Source organism: Aulonocara stuartgranti, assembly GCF_965226115.1.
Source record: "Aulonocara stuartgranti genome assembly, chromosome: 3".
NCBI lineage: Eukaryota > Metazoa > Chordata > Actinopteri > Cichliformes > Cichlidae > Aulonocara > Aulonocara stuartgranti.
This window is the reverse complement of record NC_138941.1, coordinates 24,172,107-24,190,672: the sequence shown is the minus strand read 5'-3', so window position 1 is coordinate 24,190,672 and position 18,566 is coordinate 24,172,107. Positions and strand designations below refer to the sequence as shown.

Below are 18,566 nucleotides of genomic sequence, written 5' to 3'. Positions count from 1 at the left end.
CCAAGTCATTTAGTTTTGAGAAGGCTTTAGCCCTCAATAACTGAAACTTATTCAAATCAACAAGAATTGAAGAATCCTTGATCACCAGGGTTCAATTAAAGATGTAGTGGAGTATTATCAACATTTTCATACCAGCATTTAATTTTATTTTCCAGTTAATTCCACTGTAAGTTGCATAATTAGGAGATAATTAGGAGATTTGCTAATGACGTCAAGGAAATATGAGATAATTTAGCGTTCAAAAGTTACTTTGAAGAGTCTAATAAAGGTTATCTTATCTTATCTTATCTTTTGATCAGTTCCCATGAACTATAAAATATAAGTAGTATTGTTGCCAGACAGTTGTAAGATTTAGTTGGAATATAGAAAAGCCATGAATGCTACAAAGGAAATGTGTTATTTTTTTATTGCTCAAACTTTTGTGGGTTTTAAAACTGCCGCAGTTTTGGGAAAACAAAGGACAGTGAGAGCCAAAGTCACTGGAGAATCCCTGTCACAGGATAAAATTGGAAAAGTGAGGGCAGCCTCTTTGTGGGCCTGCACAGTGTTCAAGCTGGAGCGAAGGAGGAGAAGGGAAGAAAAAAGAGGCACGTTTGGAAGGGATACTGGTGTCACAGTAAGGTCCCTGGCTTGGGACACTGTGAGAAAATATTTTGATCCTATTTCTACTTCCCTTGCTTGCTTTCTGACAATTTTATTATTCATTTTTTTTCTCTCTTCCCTAATTCCAAAATAGGATACAGCTGAAGCCAGAGAAAGGAGGGTGAAGATAAAAACAGTGGGAGAAACCAGCAAAGGAAACCCCCTGGTAGGCTCCATCAGTGCATGTGCATAAGAGTTTGAGACTGAGGTTGCTAAGTGGAGCCACAAAGACATCTTTCCACTGCCATGGGGTAAGTACAATGCATGAGTGAGGATGGGGGTTGCCCATTTAGACAGACCGCAGCCACATTGAACCATGGGAGAGTTCACTGTTTTGTGTGTGTTGAAGAGAGTGATGGAGGAAGGAGTGGTTTGTAAGGAAGTGGAAGAGTTTGTGTGCGACACTCTGTGGTGAAACAGAGCGCTCATGCTGTGTGTGACAGTTACTTGAATATACTTGTTACTATAATTGACTACATCATGGAACAATCTGAGTGTAACTCTTTCTGAGACATTTTTACAACACCCTGAAAGAAAAGTGGTTTTGGCATTTATTAAAAAACACAAAACTGCTGCCTCACAGCTGCAAAGGGGAATTTTAAGTACTGTCAGTAAGTCTTTCTTTCTTTCTTTCTTGTTCCAACTGTTTGTCCTCTAGTAGTGTGGCTTTAGTAGAGTGCCAGGCTGAGTCTGTCAGCTCTCACACTTTGACAGCCCCTCCTCTTGGATGATTTTTCATGTCTTACCGTAGCCGCCCACAGAAGCTAACATTAACAAACACATGCTGTCCCTTGAAAAAAAAGAAAGGTCTGTGCAAATCCCACAGTCCTGCGTCGTACGGCACCACTTCCAACGAGGTCGTGGGACTTCTGGGATGAATCTGAACTGAGTCCAGGGACTAGGGGACCAAGCTTGAAAGACAGCCAGGAAATCCTCACCTTTGACCCCCTTTCCCTTCTTTAAAGAGTGGACTACTATGATTGGAAATGGAGAGTCTGAAGGGAAGTGGAGAATTTGACTGGCTTACCGGTTGGTTTTATTTTTGTATTCTCCATCTGTCCCCTGTCTCTGTCCCCTCTGCTTTTGGTTTCTTTTTCACCATTTCAAGGTCACATTCTTTCTATCTTCTATAACTTAACACACATAAACACCAGACATCTTATTTTTTTTCCCACATTTTCCCCTCTTAGCCACTAAAATAAGTCATTAGTTCTGATAACTTATCACTGAGGTTAACAACACAAGTGTGCTGAGTTCTTAAAGTCAAGCATGAGTTTGTTCTGACTATATAAGGCCTCTGCTCCTGCTCCTCGTTCTGCAATTTGGCCTACTTAGTGGTGAAAATATCTCAAGAGGCCTTTTTGCTTTGGTTTTACTACACAAGACATTAATGCTTATCTGCTGAGATCTTTGATGCTCTTTTAGAGGTTTGTTTTTTTTAAAGTAGAGCATTGGGGTGGTTAGTGCTGAGTGTAGATTTGTGTACAGTGGAGATATATTAAGAATCGTGGCAAACAAGGCAAAGTGGAAACATTTTCAACCTCTAAAGTGATGGTTAGTATCCAGCTGAGCTGTTCAAAAGATTGAGAGCTTCATTTGAATTTGCTTCATTAACTAATTCGCAATACCACAACCACAAGATGAGAGTGACAGAACCACTTGTAACATTAATTTATGTATATATATATATATATATATATATATATATATATATATATATATATATATATATATATATATATATATATATATATATGTATATACATATTACAACAGATGAAATAATACACCATACAAAATGTGGAGCATCTTGTTGTAAAATTGCCTGCTATCAGGTTTGCACAACATTATAGGATTGTAAACATCTTGCGGCTCTTTCCGCTCTCGTCTGCTGTTGCTCTGAACTACAAGGTAGCAAAGTTAGCAAAGAGAGAGACTATGAGTTAGAGAAAGTTGGTTATCTTGCAAGTATCCAGTAAACAATGCATGCTAAGAATCTTTATTTCCTGAGTAAAATCTGCATAATATTATTTTTTGCACCTCTATTAGACCAGGACTACAGCCTTTGTTGTCATGTTCACCAATAAACACTTAAGAGCAATGCTGATAAGTTTGTTAAGTGTAGTAATTTTACAGTAACAGTACATTCAGCAACTTGACAGTTCTGGTATGTGGTAAGCAGTGTTGGGTAAGTTACTTTAAATTAGTAACTTAGTTACATTACTAGTTACTTCTAGCAAAAGTAACTCAGTTACTTCAAGTTACTCGTTACTTTCAGAGTAACTAGTTACTAGGGAAAGTAACTTTGGTTTTACTCAGAATTCTCTTGTTAATGTGTTGCTTCCGTAACTGGATACCCAGCCAGACTGCCAGTCTTCTAGCTTGCTTACATGCCACAAGTGCACTGTGCCACCTACCAATAGAAAGGAAAGAATAATGTGCACATTTCCACGAGAGAAATCCCACACCTGATTCTATCCTAGCCTGCTTTTTACATCCAACACAAAAACTGCAGTCGTGGTGCTTTCGATTGTACTCAGAACTCGGAAATTCTGCCTTCTGAATAGGAAGATGTAGGTAACACCAGACTGCAGATGGACTGGGACAAAAAAATCGTCCCGGGCATTTTGACTAGAGGCCGGCCCACCATTATAGGAAAAATCATAAAGCCTTTGAATGAAAATAAACGCTGTTGTGACAGTGATGTACACTGTTCTGATGGTATATATGCATCAATCTATCAATCGTTTGTTGTAAGACTCAGATAATTATTTTTTTAAAAGTGAGACATTTTAAATGAGAATAAGAAAGAAAAATATTTCTTTGTGCCCCCCTTTCCCTGTTAATGCCCTACATGGACCCCTGGCAACACTTTGCTAGACCCGCCCCTGCACAGTTACCAGCTGTCAGCTACATAGAAAAGGATCCTGGTGTTATTTGTCTCTCAGAAACAGTTCATAACTTCCCTTCAACTCATTCATGTCACCTAAAAGGTAAACCTGTTTCTCCATCACCTGCTCAGCTCTGATGATTCAGTAAGGACATCTCCTGGTTTCATCTTCATGTTTCCCTCTCATCACATAACCAAACCGATATCATGACCAGCAGCTTTACAGCTGTGGCTCCAGCAAACATCAGCTGATACTAGAAATTAATATTAAATAAATTCTAACAACAGCTGATCAAACGTGCTGCTGTTGTTTATAGAAACTCCGTCATGCTAGCTAGAAAAAGTCAGCATAACGAAAATAAACTCCACCTAAACTTGGTTCATATCTGACCCAGATGGACTGCAGGTAATAACTACTTACCTGAAGTTCTGTTCACCTGACACTCTCGGACCAGCGGCCGCTTCGGGTCTCTCCTCTTGCCTCCCTTTTCCTTCATCCACCTGCTGGCTTCCTCCACTCGCTAATGTTACTGAATCTGTGGAAGCTCCGCGATAGCCACCACACGAAGTAACGAATAACGAGCCTATCTAAATCCCAGTAACGAGTAACGTGTTCCCGGTTTTGGCATAATAACTAGTTACCGTGCTCGTTACCACAATAATAACGTAGTTACTGTAACGCGTTACTTAATAACGCGTTAGTCCCAACACTGGTGGTAAGTGGTTTCTTTTCTCCCAACCCTCAGAAAAACTACAAAGAAATTTCTGTCTTGGTTTCTGTGGCTTATGAATTTGCCTAAAATGTGTATTTTTCTGTTCTTGTTTCAAGTTTGCTGGATATGTAAAATGGCTCCTTATTAACATGGCGGTGTTAACACGTTTAAAAGGTGATAACTCAACATATTCTACAGGGTGGGCCATTTATATGGATACACCGTAATAAAATGGGAATGGTCGGTGATATTTAAGTCCTGTTTGTGGCACATTATGTGAACTCCTCAAGATGGGTGGTGACCATGGTGGCCATTTAGAAGTCGGCCATCATGGATACAACTTTTGTTTTTTCAATAGGAAGAGGGCCATGTGACACATCAAACTTATTGGTAATGTCACAAGAAAAACAATGGTGTGCTTGGTTTCAACAGTCATATGTGTTTATAGAAGAATATATTTGCTTTCTCTCTCTCCCTCCCTCTAGCGGGTGCAGATCCTTTCGGGTGTAACAGTTTGATTAATGGCCCTGCTCTTCAGCTAGATTTAGATTGAGCTTGCCCAGCTTGGAAGTTATTGCTTTATAATAGGAACATGTAAGCAAAGGCCATGTGCTTTTCGTCACTCCAGGAGCAACAATTACATAATGAAGAAGGAAAGAAAAAAGTAGGATCAAAGGTTTACATATAGGCCTTGTTTGAATATGGACAAGTGTTGGCACAAGTTTGTATTTGTGTTCTTTGGTTCACGTTTCCAGTGCCTTCTTTCACCCAATCCTCTTCTTCCTCTCTTCTTTTGGTTTGTTGAGGTTACACGAGTCACCTATTCCCTCTGGAGGTGACACTAATGGAGCAAAGTTCCCTTTCTGTGGATCCCAAGTTTCCATTTTAGGATGAGAGCTATTCCAAGCCATCTCCAAGATGAGATTAAAACAAAAACTGCATTTTGATGAGAGAAAGAGAGAATGAAATGAACAGATGTGTAAAAGTTATTAATACTCACAGTTTTCACCCATATCTTAAGAGCCTTACTCATTAAGAGCAATACTGTATTTTTACAATTCTGTTTTACACTTTAAAATATCTGTTTTTCACTCAAGCTTTAGAAAACCTTTAATGGAGCACAGTGTCAAAACGTGATTTACACTTAGAGGCGGTTCTCCACGGTACCTTTCAAAAGATATAACAGCACAGAGCCTGACTCTAGGACAAGTTTCCGCTGCAGAGGTGAAGTGTCAGCCAGCCAGGCGCCTTTGCGTTTATGTGAGCTGGGTAATAGATTCACTGAATCTGTGAATGGGGAGAATAAACAGAATCAAGTCCATGAAAGGAAGGTGAATCAAAGGATAGCTTATTATGACCCTGGCCAGAGTCGTCCCTTGACTGTTAGAGATGAAGATTTATAGTCACGCCTGCTGTAGATCACTGGTAATAAGGAACAAGCACTCAGAACTTCAAAAATGTAATACAGGTCTTACATAAATTATTATATTAAAAATAATAGTAATTATATATAATATTTAAAAATATCTGCTGACCTTGGGCAGATTGGATATAAATATTCAGCTTTAGATGAAGTTTATATAGAACAAAATTAGAATATTAGAAACAGCAAAGTCATACTTACTTTTCCAAGATCCTTCTAAAACTATATCCACCACTTATTCCTTTCATTTGAGTAGTATAGCCACAATGGGATGCTGTTCCTTTATTTTGTGTCATAGTAATTTGTAAAAACTTTTGCTTCAAAAATTTGAATGGAAACTGATATTGTACCGTTTTTCCCAACACTTTATTATGCGACTTTTATGTGCTAAATGTTTGGCCTGCCACACAAGACCATAATGACTTAGGTTCAGCCACAAATTAGCGTCATTTTATTGACTTGCTGCCAGAACCAGCTGACTCCCACAGCATCAGCAGAAATGATGAGGGCAGTGAGCTGGTGATCTAACCCAAAATCCCATGTATATAATAAGGTTACTGTTCCTACTGGACTGTTGTGGTTGGTATAGGCTGTGCCCTCACCTGGATAGCCCTTTATGTGTGTTTAAAAAAAGTTGTTATGTTATCCTGTTCTGGTGAATAAAATACTATACATGGACACTTTCAGAACATTTTTAAAACATTTTTGTCAAAATTTAACAGATTATTAGATTTATTAATATTAAATTTATAAAGTTTCAAGAACATCAATTTCAGCAAAAACAATAAATGCACTAAGGGCAATAATATTAATCCTCATGTATTTGTAATGACAAAGTCTAACGTCATATTTACATGATATAAAATGACATTTAAAAGGTACAGGGAGACAGCAAACCTTATGAACAGTTTGTGACACACTTAGGACTGCAGCTAACAGTAATGAGATGATAAGGGATTGCATGGTGTTTGTCAGAGGTTGCTAAGTGCCAGTTCTGATTTAATACTGTGCAAAGCAATAGATATTGCTAGGTCTTACAAACTGGCACAAGCACAACTCAAAACAATCAATAGCTGCCATAGTCTGAAGATACAGACAGTTCATGAATCAAAGGAAGCAGTCTGGTTAAGCTTGGCATACACTGTATGATTTTTGGCCATTTTGAGACGATTTTTCAGTCGTGCGACCGTTTTAGGGATCGGCCCGAGTTTCGCCTTAATCGTGTGTCGTGCATCATATAGTACACATGGGGTAACGAGAAGCGATTAACACCTCACGACCAGCTCCCGATCAGCAATCGTATGGTCGCAAGAAAATGTTTGAAATGTCTGAAATCCTGTCGCCCCTCGTGGGGTATCAACGCAAGCTCTCACACTGTGCACACACAAACACAGAAATAGAAGTGAAAAGATGGAGTAGCACGACAGTGCAGTCTTTGATCTGGACACAAGCGATGGAGGCACAACTTCTAGAACTTTGGCAAGCTCATCTGAGCCTTTTCCATGTGGCCTAAAATTATCACGACCACAACAACCGTGAAAAGAGACGGACGGACGTAAAGAGACGAGAGACAGATTTTGTGTTATAACCTTCATGTTATGGACGCAGAGTGTGAGCACTCAGGTCGCATCAGAGCATGTGAGACCATGCATCGTGACAGACGAACTTCTAACCCCTGCGATTCAATCGTACAGATTGACCAGGAGCTAAATAAGACGACTGAAAAAAATCGCACAGTTTTAGTAAAAATTAACCTAGTGAGAATGTAGACAGTAACAATTTATTTATTGACCAAAGGGAATAACACCTGCAATACAAACATGTTTGCAAACATGCCAATTGGACCAAACAGAACTCCATTTGTTTTTATCTTGTTTGAGCCATGAGCATGCCCACTTCATGACAAGGTCACTGAAACAAATAGTTTCAGTGGTAGTTGTTGGGTAATCCTGACTTTATGACCAATAAGATGTGAATAAGGTAATCAAACTTTCACCCTACAGCTTACCAACCTTCGACAAAATCACATCCAGGGTCAGTGAAGCATACTAAATTAGAGTCATGAATGCTAGGACAGGCTCCTGGGGCCTAAAGCTCAAAGGAATCTTCCAAGTTAACATAGGGAATTGAAAAAGACAATCAACAATGGATGCCCATGGCAAACTGTTGCTACACTTGGAATATAGAGCTGCAATCATAATGCACAAACTCAAGGAAATCTTGAAAATTGTTGTAATGGAAAATGGTTATAGTTATAATATTTGTTTTCCACTGTATGTGGTCCACCTTTACCAGGTTTTATAAGTGGTAAAGGAGGTTCTTTTTATATTTGGGTTTCTGCCAGGCAGAGGTTTCTGCTAAGTGCCACATAGCAAAATATCAGGATCTGGAGCAGACCTCCCCAGATAGAGAAGAATAAGATGAATGCCCAGGATCTGCACTGCCTCAACACATTACCTTACACCCTCTGCTGACTATTCATCTGCAGGCTGCCACACTGGCTCTAACCCAGTTAGCAGAGCGAGCATGGAGCACCAGATTCCACTGAGGAATTAGTGTATGGATGCATATTTTCAGCTAACAAATTACCTAGGAAACCTGACTGCAGTGACTGGTTCACTTTGTGAGCACTCTTGAGTGCTTTCAAAGAAGAAACACCTTAACATCTATATTTAATATACTGAAAGTATATTTTTCACTTGTGAATACGTCCGCGAGCATATAGCTGTTTACTTTTAGATCCTTTAACTAGTCTTAGTGAATAATTTTTTTAAGTTATAATATTAGTGTTAATCGATAAATGTTAACTAGTATGTTACATATTATTTACTCTTTCAAACTGAGAGCGGAGCACTGCAAGCAAGCAACATTTCATAAATGTTTTGGCTTTGTATTGTATAGCTGATTAGTATATTAGTATATTATATGATGCAAAAAAATATTACAGTTGTGTAAGAATAATTTTTAAAAAAGTGTAATGTGTAGGAAAACCTGAGGAAAAACCTGTATTGATGGGTCAGTTCAAGTTGACATGTCAGACAGAAGGTAACATATCCATTAATACAGAGGTGTAATATACCAAATCATGAGAAATAGACAGCACCCCGTAGTTTCGGGGCCAGAATTGTACAGTGGTTTCAATTTGTCTCTAAAAACAGCTCCTGCTTCTGTTGCTCCCAAAAACTCTTGCTCTTGTTCATGCCAGCAATCGCTAAAAGTGAACTTTTAACTGCTGGCACATGCCACGCTATGGTATCTTTTTGGCAGGTCACTTATATGTATGTAAATATATGATTGTGTCTTCTTCTACTGGCATTTGAATGATATATCACTACATTAGCTCAGAGATTCTCAGATTACAAAGAGGGAGATGCTGCAAGAGCTAGAAAGGATGAGACATTTTGGAGAAAACCGTTAGCAATATAAAAAATAGATGTAGCTACAACCAGTGATAATGTAGGCATCATCCACTGGTTTCTGAAGTCCTGTTTTGAGGCCTAGAAATGAATATTTCCACTCTTGCTTGGTTCCAAAAAAACAGATGTAAGAAGGAGGGGCAATTTTGACTGTGAAAAATTAGTTTGCCACAGAAGGTCTTGCAATCCTTTTAACAGATTATATCCCCAAGAAACAAACAGAACATCTATTCCAAAACAAACCTAAGTTTTTATCCATAACTCTATCTCTGTAAACTCATCAGGAAAGTGTTTACAGAGGTCAAGTCAGAAAGTTGTTTTCCCATAGACTTGTATAGAAGCAGACAGTCTAATTCACTTCTGCATTCCCTTTATTTTTAAGAGATGACTCCAATGGGTCCAGCATGCCAATATACTGCTCAAAAAAATTTAAGAAACACTTTTTAGTCAGTGTATAGCATCAAGCTGATTAATTAGAGATGGACCGATCCGATATTACGTATCGGTATCGGACATAAAAAAGTGGTATCGTGCCATCTCTAGTATTAATCTGGTCAGTTAAGTAGCAGAGGTGTTTTTTAATCCGTGTTGGCTTCATTGGTGTTAATGAAATCAACAACAGGTGCACTAGAGGGGCAACAATGAGACAAGCTCCCAAAACAGAAATGGTTTAAGCGGTCAAGGGCAGTGACATTTTTTCTCCTCATCTTTTCTGACTGTTCTTTCCACTAGTTTTGCATTTAGCTAGGGTCAGTGTCACCACTAGTAGCCTGAAGAGATACTCTTAAAATGTATTTCTTTTAGTTGCAATAACATTTGCAGTGACTCCAACATAATGCTTTGTCACACTATCAATATCAACATTGTTTATTTATTTATTCATTGTATTATTTTTATTTATTGTACTTTATTGTATTTTTACTCACTCTTTCATGTGTACAATGGAAAATGCAGGTTTAATGAAAATCATGAGGAGGAAAAGAAGCATTGAAATTGCTTGTGCAGCAATTTTTAGGTAATTTGCAAAAGAGATACTGAACACTTTCAGAATAGTGTTCAGTATCTCTACAAAGTACTGAACACTGTAGAGGTTTTATATAGTAGATTTGACAGCTTAAAAGCAGAGATTGGTTGATGGTAGATGTTATAGATATGGGGAAAAACTAGCTCTGATGACATAAACGCAGGGACCTCAATTCAGTAGCAAGAGCTGCAGTCTGTAAATATCTATTCTGACAGACACCTGTTGACACAGTGAATGTGTAGCACTGCACATACTTGTCCTCACTGTCATGTGAACATGCAAATTGTGCCAAAAAGAGGAAGCTTGTGTTTACTTTAAAGACGAGCCTTAGCAGTTATGACCCATTTAAACATGCAGTACTGAGCAACTTTCTCTGCATTTCTCTCTGAGGTTACTCAGATATTATTGATGAAAATGGGTTCTTCACCAGTCATCTCAGGCAGCAATTTTTCTCCTGTTCCCAAGCAACTAATGATCCTCTAATGGTTTCAAATCCATCTTGTGCTCTAAAGGAAGTAAGTAAGTGATTTTCCACGTAGAGCAATTATTAAAAGTTGGCGTGATGGTATGATGTGCAGCATGTTTTCTTTTAAATTCTGCTTATTCCAAATTGGACTACTTGTTGTAGTTCTGTGTCATGTTTTTACAGCAAACGTTTTAGCTTGTCATTGCCGTGGAATATTAAACAAAGCCCTTGTGCAATATTCAAAATGATTGCATTCCAGTTGGGTTCCAAGTTCTTGGTGTTTTGCATGCTGGCTCACTGAGCTTGTATAATGGGACTATCTCAGCTGTGAAAAGGCTTGGAGGATTTTTGTCTGTAGAGTAGACAACATGTTGGAATTGTCTGGTCTTGTTGCAGCTAAGTAATGCTGTACATTATTCAGTTTTCACTACAGTGGCCAAAACATAAAAAAGAAGAATGTTTACCAGACATATGATTAGGTGAACTAGCACTTGATCTTGTTTTTTGCATGCATGGCAGCTTTGATGCTTAGGTAACAGTGTTCCACGAAAAAGAAAAAAAATAAACATCACACACACACACTGAAGCTTTGAATGGGGAAAGCGCCTTGGAAAGCCTGCCATGGAGGTTGTAGAATTGTTTGCTTACTCCACCCAGGTAATTTGCACTGTTTGGTAGTAGCCACATACTGGAATGACACATCCTCCTGGTTGGTTCTCTCTGCTTGTCCATTGGTCTGGAGGTAAAAGCCATAAGAAAAATTAACCAAAGTCCTCCTTCTACACCCAAGAAGGAAACTGGGGTCCACAGACCGACACAATATCCAAAGGAATTCCATGTTAACATGTGCTCTAGCAACAGGGCTGTTTCCATTAAGTTTCAATACAGTTTTATTTATACAGCGCCAAATCACAATAGCAGTCCCCTCAAGGTGCTTTATATTGTAAGGTAGACCCTACAATAATACATTCAGAGAAAAAACCCAACAATTATGTGACCCTCTATGAGCAAACACTTTAGCAACAGTGGGAAGGAAAAACTCCCTTTTAACAGGAAGGAGCCTCACGGCCGAACCTGGCTCAGGGTTAGGGCCATCTGCTTTTGTGGTGAGAGAAAGAAGACAGGATGAAAGACAGCTGTGTTTCTAGCCCTGATGGGAGCTTGAGCAGAGTGAAAAAGTGAGCAGCGTTAGAAATATGATCAGTGATGGTCAAGACCATTCATGAAGTCCAGAGCAATGTAGGACTAGTCGTGTACAAGCGTCGGCAGCAATCTAAACTGTCCCCACAGCGCAGAGATGGAATTTTAGACACAAAGAGAAAAGACAAACATATTCATAAATATTTTTGAACAGAATTGGCCACAAAAAATAGTCTGAAGGAAAGCAATTGTGTATTTCTTTTGTAGGATGACATGAGAATTTGGCTGTGACCACAATGTCCTGATACCTAATGTAATGTAGAGGAGACGGGGAGGTCAGGTTTATTCTGTTGAGCGTTGATGGCCAGAGACTTCCAAACTCTTCCAACCGAGAGACAGCCAATGATCCAGACAGAATCAGTGGCCACACGTTGGTGGTACAAGGCATTTGGCTTTATATTAGATAATGGGAACTGGGATGATAAGTTATAGTGAAGTTTAACCTAATAAATAACAGGGCCAACTGGACTTGTTTAATGTTTAGGTGCTTTACTACCCAACTATGCCAAGGTTTTGTGATCTGCCCAAAAGGGATACAGTGGCAGCTCTGTATAGTCACTGACTACAGGATTTCCTCAGCCTTAAATACTGTATCATGAAGTGATGAAGGTGCAAAGAATCAACGTCTTCAAGGTCTGTGAGATTGGAGGACAGTCACCAAAGACAACAACATGAAATGAGAAGATAAAACTTTACACAAAGTTCAGATCACATGTTAAAAATACAATCCTGGTGCTTCCTAGATTGAGGCAGTAATGCTAATGAATGAGCTCCGATGCTGCTTATTTAAATGTCAAAATACATGGGGAGCAATCTTTGAATAATATGAAAATTAGAATGACTTTACAGTTTTACAGGTCTTTCACACAACAGCTCTGTCTTAAACCGGCTGGTGTAGTTTGACAGTAGCATCCTGGGCATCAGAAATAATGTCTCTAATATAACATATTTAAAGCACTTACTAACAATAACACGATCTTCAGCAACAGTGCAACTGGAGCAAGCTACAAACGATGCAGTCCACTTCGCCATAATTTCCAAAAAGGTAAGCTAGGCTGAGTATAAATGAGCAGGAATACTGTAGGCCGTATTTGAAACTTCCTTCAGGAGCGTTGTTTTATTACTGTGGGAAAGGCTTCTCACCAAGCTTCTCATCGGTCTTGTAGTTCATTCCTGCCTTGTGCAGGTCTACACTCTTGTCTCTGACATCCTTTGGGAGCTCTTTGGACTTGCACGAGGTAGTGGCAAGGTTAGTATGGAATTAACTGATGGTTTGGACAGGGTTGCTTTATACATATAAGGAGTTTACATCCATTTGCAATTGATTAAATGATTGATTGATCATAATCCAGTCTGTCGGAGTCTATAAGAGTCAGAATTCTGGCTGGGTTGTAGGGTATTGAATACTTATTTCACTCATTGAACTAAGTATACACTTATTTCAGCATACACCACATACATTATGTGGTGTATGCTGGACAGTGCAGCGAGGAATGCTCAGACCTCTACATTGGAGAGACCAAACAGCCACTTCACAAGCGCATGGCACAACACAGAAGAGCCACCTCCACAGGACAAGACTCAGCAGTCCATCTGCATCTTAAGGATAAAGGACACTCTTTCGAGGATGCCAATGTTCACATTTTGGACAGAGAGGACAGATGGTTTGAAAGAGGAGTGAAAGAATCCATCTATGTCCACTGTGAGCGACCATCTTTGAACAGAGGCGGGGGTTTACAACACCAACTCTCTGCCATCTATAATCCAGTTTTGAGTTCCCTTCCCAGACGCCTTAACGCCCACTCACATCCTGGGCCATCTGACCTCAGGAATTCGCATGATAAGGTGGGGCCAGGTTTCACAATGAACACACCCGAAACTCTGGCTGATTGGGACCCACGCCCAGTTTCCCACCTTGGCTCAGGCGACTAGAGGATCATCAGGGGGTCCTTTTGTCCCTCTGTGGGGGGTCACTACCACTAGGTTTATATCTGGGACTCTCCACCATTTGACCTTAGAACTGAAGAAGCTTCTCGGATGAGAGGTGAAACGTCTTCAAGCAACTTAAAGAAGTCCAGACGCTTTTCTTTGCAAGCTCCTTTGACTACGATGACCTGGATGACTGAGAACCTTCACAGACATATTTCACTCATTAATGTGGAAATCAATTTATGACTTATATGTAATGGATATTTAGTTGGTATTATGTCTCTCACCAGATGGAATGAAACTACCATAAACACTAGAGGATGTTATTTCTTTTCAACTGAGCAAATTTACAAATTCAGCAGGGCATCAAATAATTATTTCCCCCACTGTAACATGCATGTCCTCTGCCCTGTTAGTCCAATCTTTGTGAGTCCACTTACTCTGGTTTGTTGCACCCAGTTACAGAAGCATACAAAGTACATCGTAGCATATGCATTAATTGCGTCAAGTAGTTCAAGAAATTTCACATTTCTCCTAACACAAAGTCACTGTAGATGTATGTGGTGAAACTGTGACATGCTGTAGATGCAGGTACAATAAGATAAAATTGCAATTTAATTTTAAATAAAGAGCCTGACAGCTGGCATCAGTGACAATAAATACACTCCACGGTTCTTATGATTAATAATTAATCAGAGTCCTTTGAGGAAACAATAATTTTATGTCACATTATGAAATATTTCATATTTTCCCTCCATTATTTTAATGTTCTTCTTTTCATTTCCTTAAGATACCTTGATGATCTTTCCTGGCCCTGTGGCATTTTAATGGCTTTACTGGTTAAAAATAAGGTTGTGTTGACTTGTTACATCATCTTGTGGCACAAAGAGGTATTACACAAAAGTATGGCAGGGCATCATTTCAATGTCGGTTGATATCTCTTGAGCAATATAAAGGATTTAGAGACAATGTCATGACAGTTGTTTCTTCACATTCTTTTTAAAGGCTTAGTTAAATTTGGAATGGTTTAATGGTTTTAAAACACATGAATTTACAAAAAATACATTTATGCCTAGTTTGAGACGTCATTATCATCACGCTAATTCATGCTTTGGTACATAAAAGTAACCTTTATTTTTCTACTGTTACAGGGCAATGATTACGATGGAAATCATTTTCTGATATGATGTAGTTTCTTCCAGTCTAGACATAAATCTCCACATTTGATCTAAACATAGTTAGATTAATATATATATATATATATATATATATATATATATATATATATGTTCGGACTGGAGAAGTGTAGTCGGATGGTAACAAAGAGAGGGAAGGTAGTCAGAACTGAGGGGATTGAACTACCAGAAGGCAACATTGCAGACATAGAGGACAGTTACAAGTACCTGGGGATCCCGCAGGCAAATGGGAACCATGAAGAGGCTGCTAGAAAGGCTGCAACCACCAAGTACCTGCAGAGGGTCAGGCAAGTCCTGAGGAGTCAGCTGAATGGTAAGAACAAGATCCGGGCCATCAACACATACGCCCTGCCCGTGATCAGGTACCCTGCTGGGGTAATAAGCTGGCCAAAGGAGGAGATAGAAGCCACTGACATAAAGACAAGAAAGCTCCTGACCATGCATGGAGGGTTTCACCCCAAGTCCAGCACCCTGAGGCTGTACGCTAAGCGGAAGGAAGGGGGCCGGGGACTGGTGAGTGTCAGCACCACAGTCCAGGATGAGACAAGGAACATCCAAGAATACATTAGGAAGATGGCCCCAACTGACCGAGTGCTCAGTGAATACCTCAGGCAGCAGAAACCCAAGAAAGAGGAGGGAGACGAGGAACCATCATGGAAGGACAGGCCCCTGCACGGTATGTACCACCGGCAGATAGAGGAGGTGGCTGATATCCAGAAATCCTACCAGTGGCTGGACAAAGCTGGACTGAAAGACAGCACAGAGGCACTAATCGTGGCAGCACAAGAACAAGCTCTGAGTACAAGATCCATAGAGGCTGGGGTCTATCACACCAGGCAAGACCCCAGGTGCAGGCTGTGTAAAGATGCCCCAGAGACTATCCAGCACATAACAGCAGGGTGCAAGATGCTAGCAGGCAAGGCATACATGGAACGCCATAACCAAGTGGCCGGCATAGTGTACAGGAACATCTGTGCCGAGTATAACCTAGAAGTCCCGAGGTCAAAATGGGAGATGCCCCCAAGGGTGGTGGAGAATGACCGAGCTAAGATCCTGTGGGACTTCCAGATACAGACGGACAAAATGGTGGTGGCTAACCAACCGGACATAGTGGTGGTAGACAAACAGAAGAAGACGGCCGTAGTGATCGATGTAGCGGTTCCCAATGACAGCAATATCAGGAAGAAGGAACACGAGAAGCTGGAGAAATACCAAGGGCTCAGAGAAGAGCTCGAGAGGATGTGGAGGGTGAAGGTAACGGTGGTCCCCGTGGTAATCGGAGCACTAGGTGCGGTGACTCCCAAGCTAGGCGAGTGGCTCCAGCAGATCCCGGGAAAAACATCGGAGATCTCTGTCCAGAAGAGCGCAGTCCTGGGAACAGCTAAGATACTGCGCAGGACCCTCAAGCTCCCAGGCCTCTGGTAGAGGACCCGAGCTTGAAGGATAAACCGCCCGCAGGGGCGTGCTGGGTGTTAAAAAAAAAAAAATATGTGTATATATATATATATGTGTATATATATATATATATATATATATATATATGTGTATATATATATATATATATATATATATGTTCTAAAATGCCCTATCTAACTATCAACTGATACAACTGATAAATATTCCTGATAACTATTCCAGTCCACTTAAAATATAGTTTTCAGGAAAGTGTCCATGTCATGAAAGTTTCCATGGCACCAGTTTGTTACTGATGATTGATTTCACTTTGTGATATGAGTGCATCTAAGTTATATCTACAACAACACACTGTAACAGGAAGCAGTCAGGTGGTTAACCAGAATGAGAAAGGTGTGGTGGTCACAGGAATATCTGGGGACAAACTCCACATTTGCCAGGTAGTTGTGGGCCTCACCTTAGAGGTGAACTTGGCCTCATTTGAGAGATTTGGGGAAACGCGATCAAGAACACAGGCCACAGACAACAACAGGGACACCACCAACAGTATCCCTTTAGATTGGAAAAATAGATGTCAACCACGCCATAAATCATGGTGGGTCAATGACTGAGGCAGCTAGAATAATTCAATTTAACCTCGAAAGATCAGCTGTGGTCTCAGTGATCAGAACTGCAGTGAGAACTGGTGAGTCTATAGTGTACATTACAGAACTATAGACGTCTGTAGGCTCAAACAGCGAAGCTTATGTAACTGTAAATGTGTTCTACAGTCTGAGGTCATGTTCTCATGTAATTTTCCCCACTATATTAAGACTAAATCAAATAGTGGAGACAGATTCAGATTCAAGAGTGAATTGTGTTTACCTTAGTCTGGGACAGAAATTACATTTGTCTTACAGAAAGACAGCACATCCAATCAATATTGGTACCAAATGTACCTAAAACAGTCATACAATGTGGATTTTGAGAGAAGTGTATCCACAATTCACCAGCATTTCCCCCCCGCTTCCATTACCGTTTCAAAACATTCAAAACATTGCATTCATATTCTTTAAGGAAATCTCAGACTTTCAAAATAATGAAGAGATTTTGTTAGAGCACCCACATAAAAAGGTACCGATAGTTTCACTGTTTATGTCTTCATAAAACCATTAGTTTTTGTAGCACAGAATATGTAATACATGCTTCATCATGGAGCTACATGTGATGCCGCTGCAAAAGGACTAGCATAGCGAATACCAGAGACGCCGTTGAATCATTAAAGAAATATGAAAATTATTGATGAAAAACACAGTTTAAATTTAAATGAAGTCAACAATTAGCCGCAAAAATAAAACAAAATAAATCACTTATCTGTAACAGTTGATACTATTGTCTCATTATCCTGAAATTTTCACAGTATGAACTTGGAATATTTTTCTTGAGTTTCCCAGAAAGAAACAAAAACATAAACACTGAAAAGGAATGCAACTGTTGCTCATCAGTTTAAGCAGTTGTTTCACCATAAATATAACTTACATAACTATTGACCAGGGATCATGATCAGCAGTCTTACCAATCAGGGATAAGTGCATTTGCATGCACATAATGTGACAAACACTGTTTGCAGTGTGTGTTTATAGGTTAGCAACCAAACATCATCTAACAACCCTGGAGAATAACACAACGCAGAGATCTACACACCTATACAAACAGCTTTAATGAGTGTGTTTCCGCTCATCAGAGATCTTTTCCATAGGGTCATTTTTTTCCACATACATGTGCACACATGTACTTTAAAGGCAAGTACGACATAAATTATTGAGGAATTTAATTTAAAAACCACTGATGATTCATTCTAATGTGGATCTAATTTTTCCATTTGAACATTTGCTGTGTTCTGTGATTTGATGTTTTACAGGGACTAAAGTTTAGTCTCAGACTGTATCGAGACCTAAACATCAATCATTATTTCTCTTAGCTTTCTTTCAAATTGTTCTACTTGTTTCTATTACTGTGCTCTGACAATCACACATCCAGTCTACTGCATAATGGGGCCACAAATAAATACATTTATTAATAATGCCAACATGGACAGCTTTTTTCTGTTGATGAAGAGTCTGTGACATCTAGGGTAAATGGACATTGAGTTTAAATGTTTTTCCTATCAACACTCAGTTGTTATCTTAACTAGTAATACACTGATTGCCATGGCATTTGACTCAAAGATATCTATTTCATCATGATGAAGATGGTGTTATATGTCAATGTCATC

At 39.5% G+C, this 18,566-nt stretch overlaps 1 protein-coding gene across 2 annotated transcripts in view; it reads left to right on the top strand.

Annotated features, from left to right (window-relative positions):
* Positions 1-729: 729 nt before the first annotated feature.
* pde5ab (phosphodiesterase 5A, cGMP-specific, b) overlaps positions 730-18,566 on the top strand; it is a 114,736-nt gene continuing 96,899 nt past the window's right edge. The window contains exon 1 of one of the 2 annotated variants that reach the window (XM_082511085.1): positions 730-893. In XM_082511085.1, the coding sequence (XP_082367211.1) occupies positions 889-893 (5 nt within the window). In that variant the 5' untranslated portion in view covers positions 730-888. Of the gene's footprint in view, positions 894-1,414; positions 1,672-18,566 lie in introns of those variants that run through there. The other variant, XM_082511086.1, reaches the window with a different exon arrangement.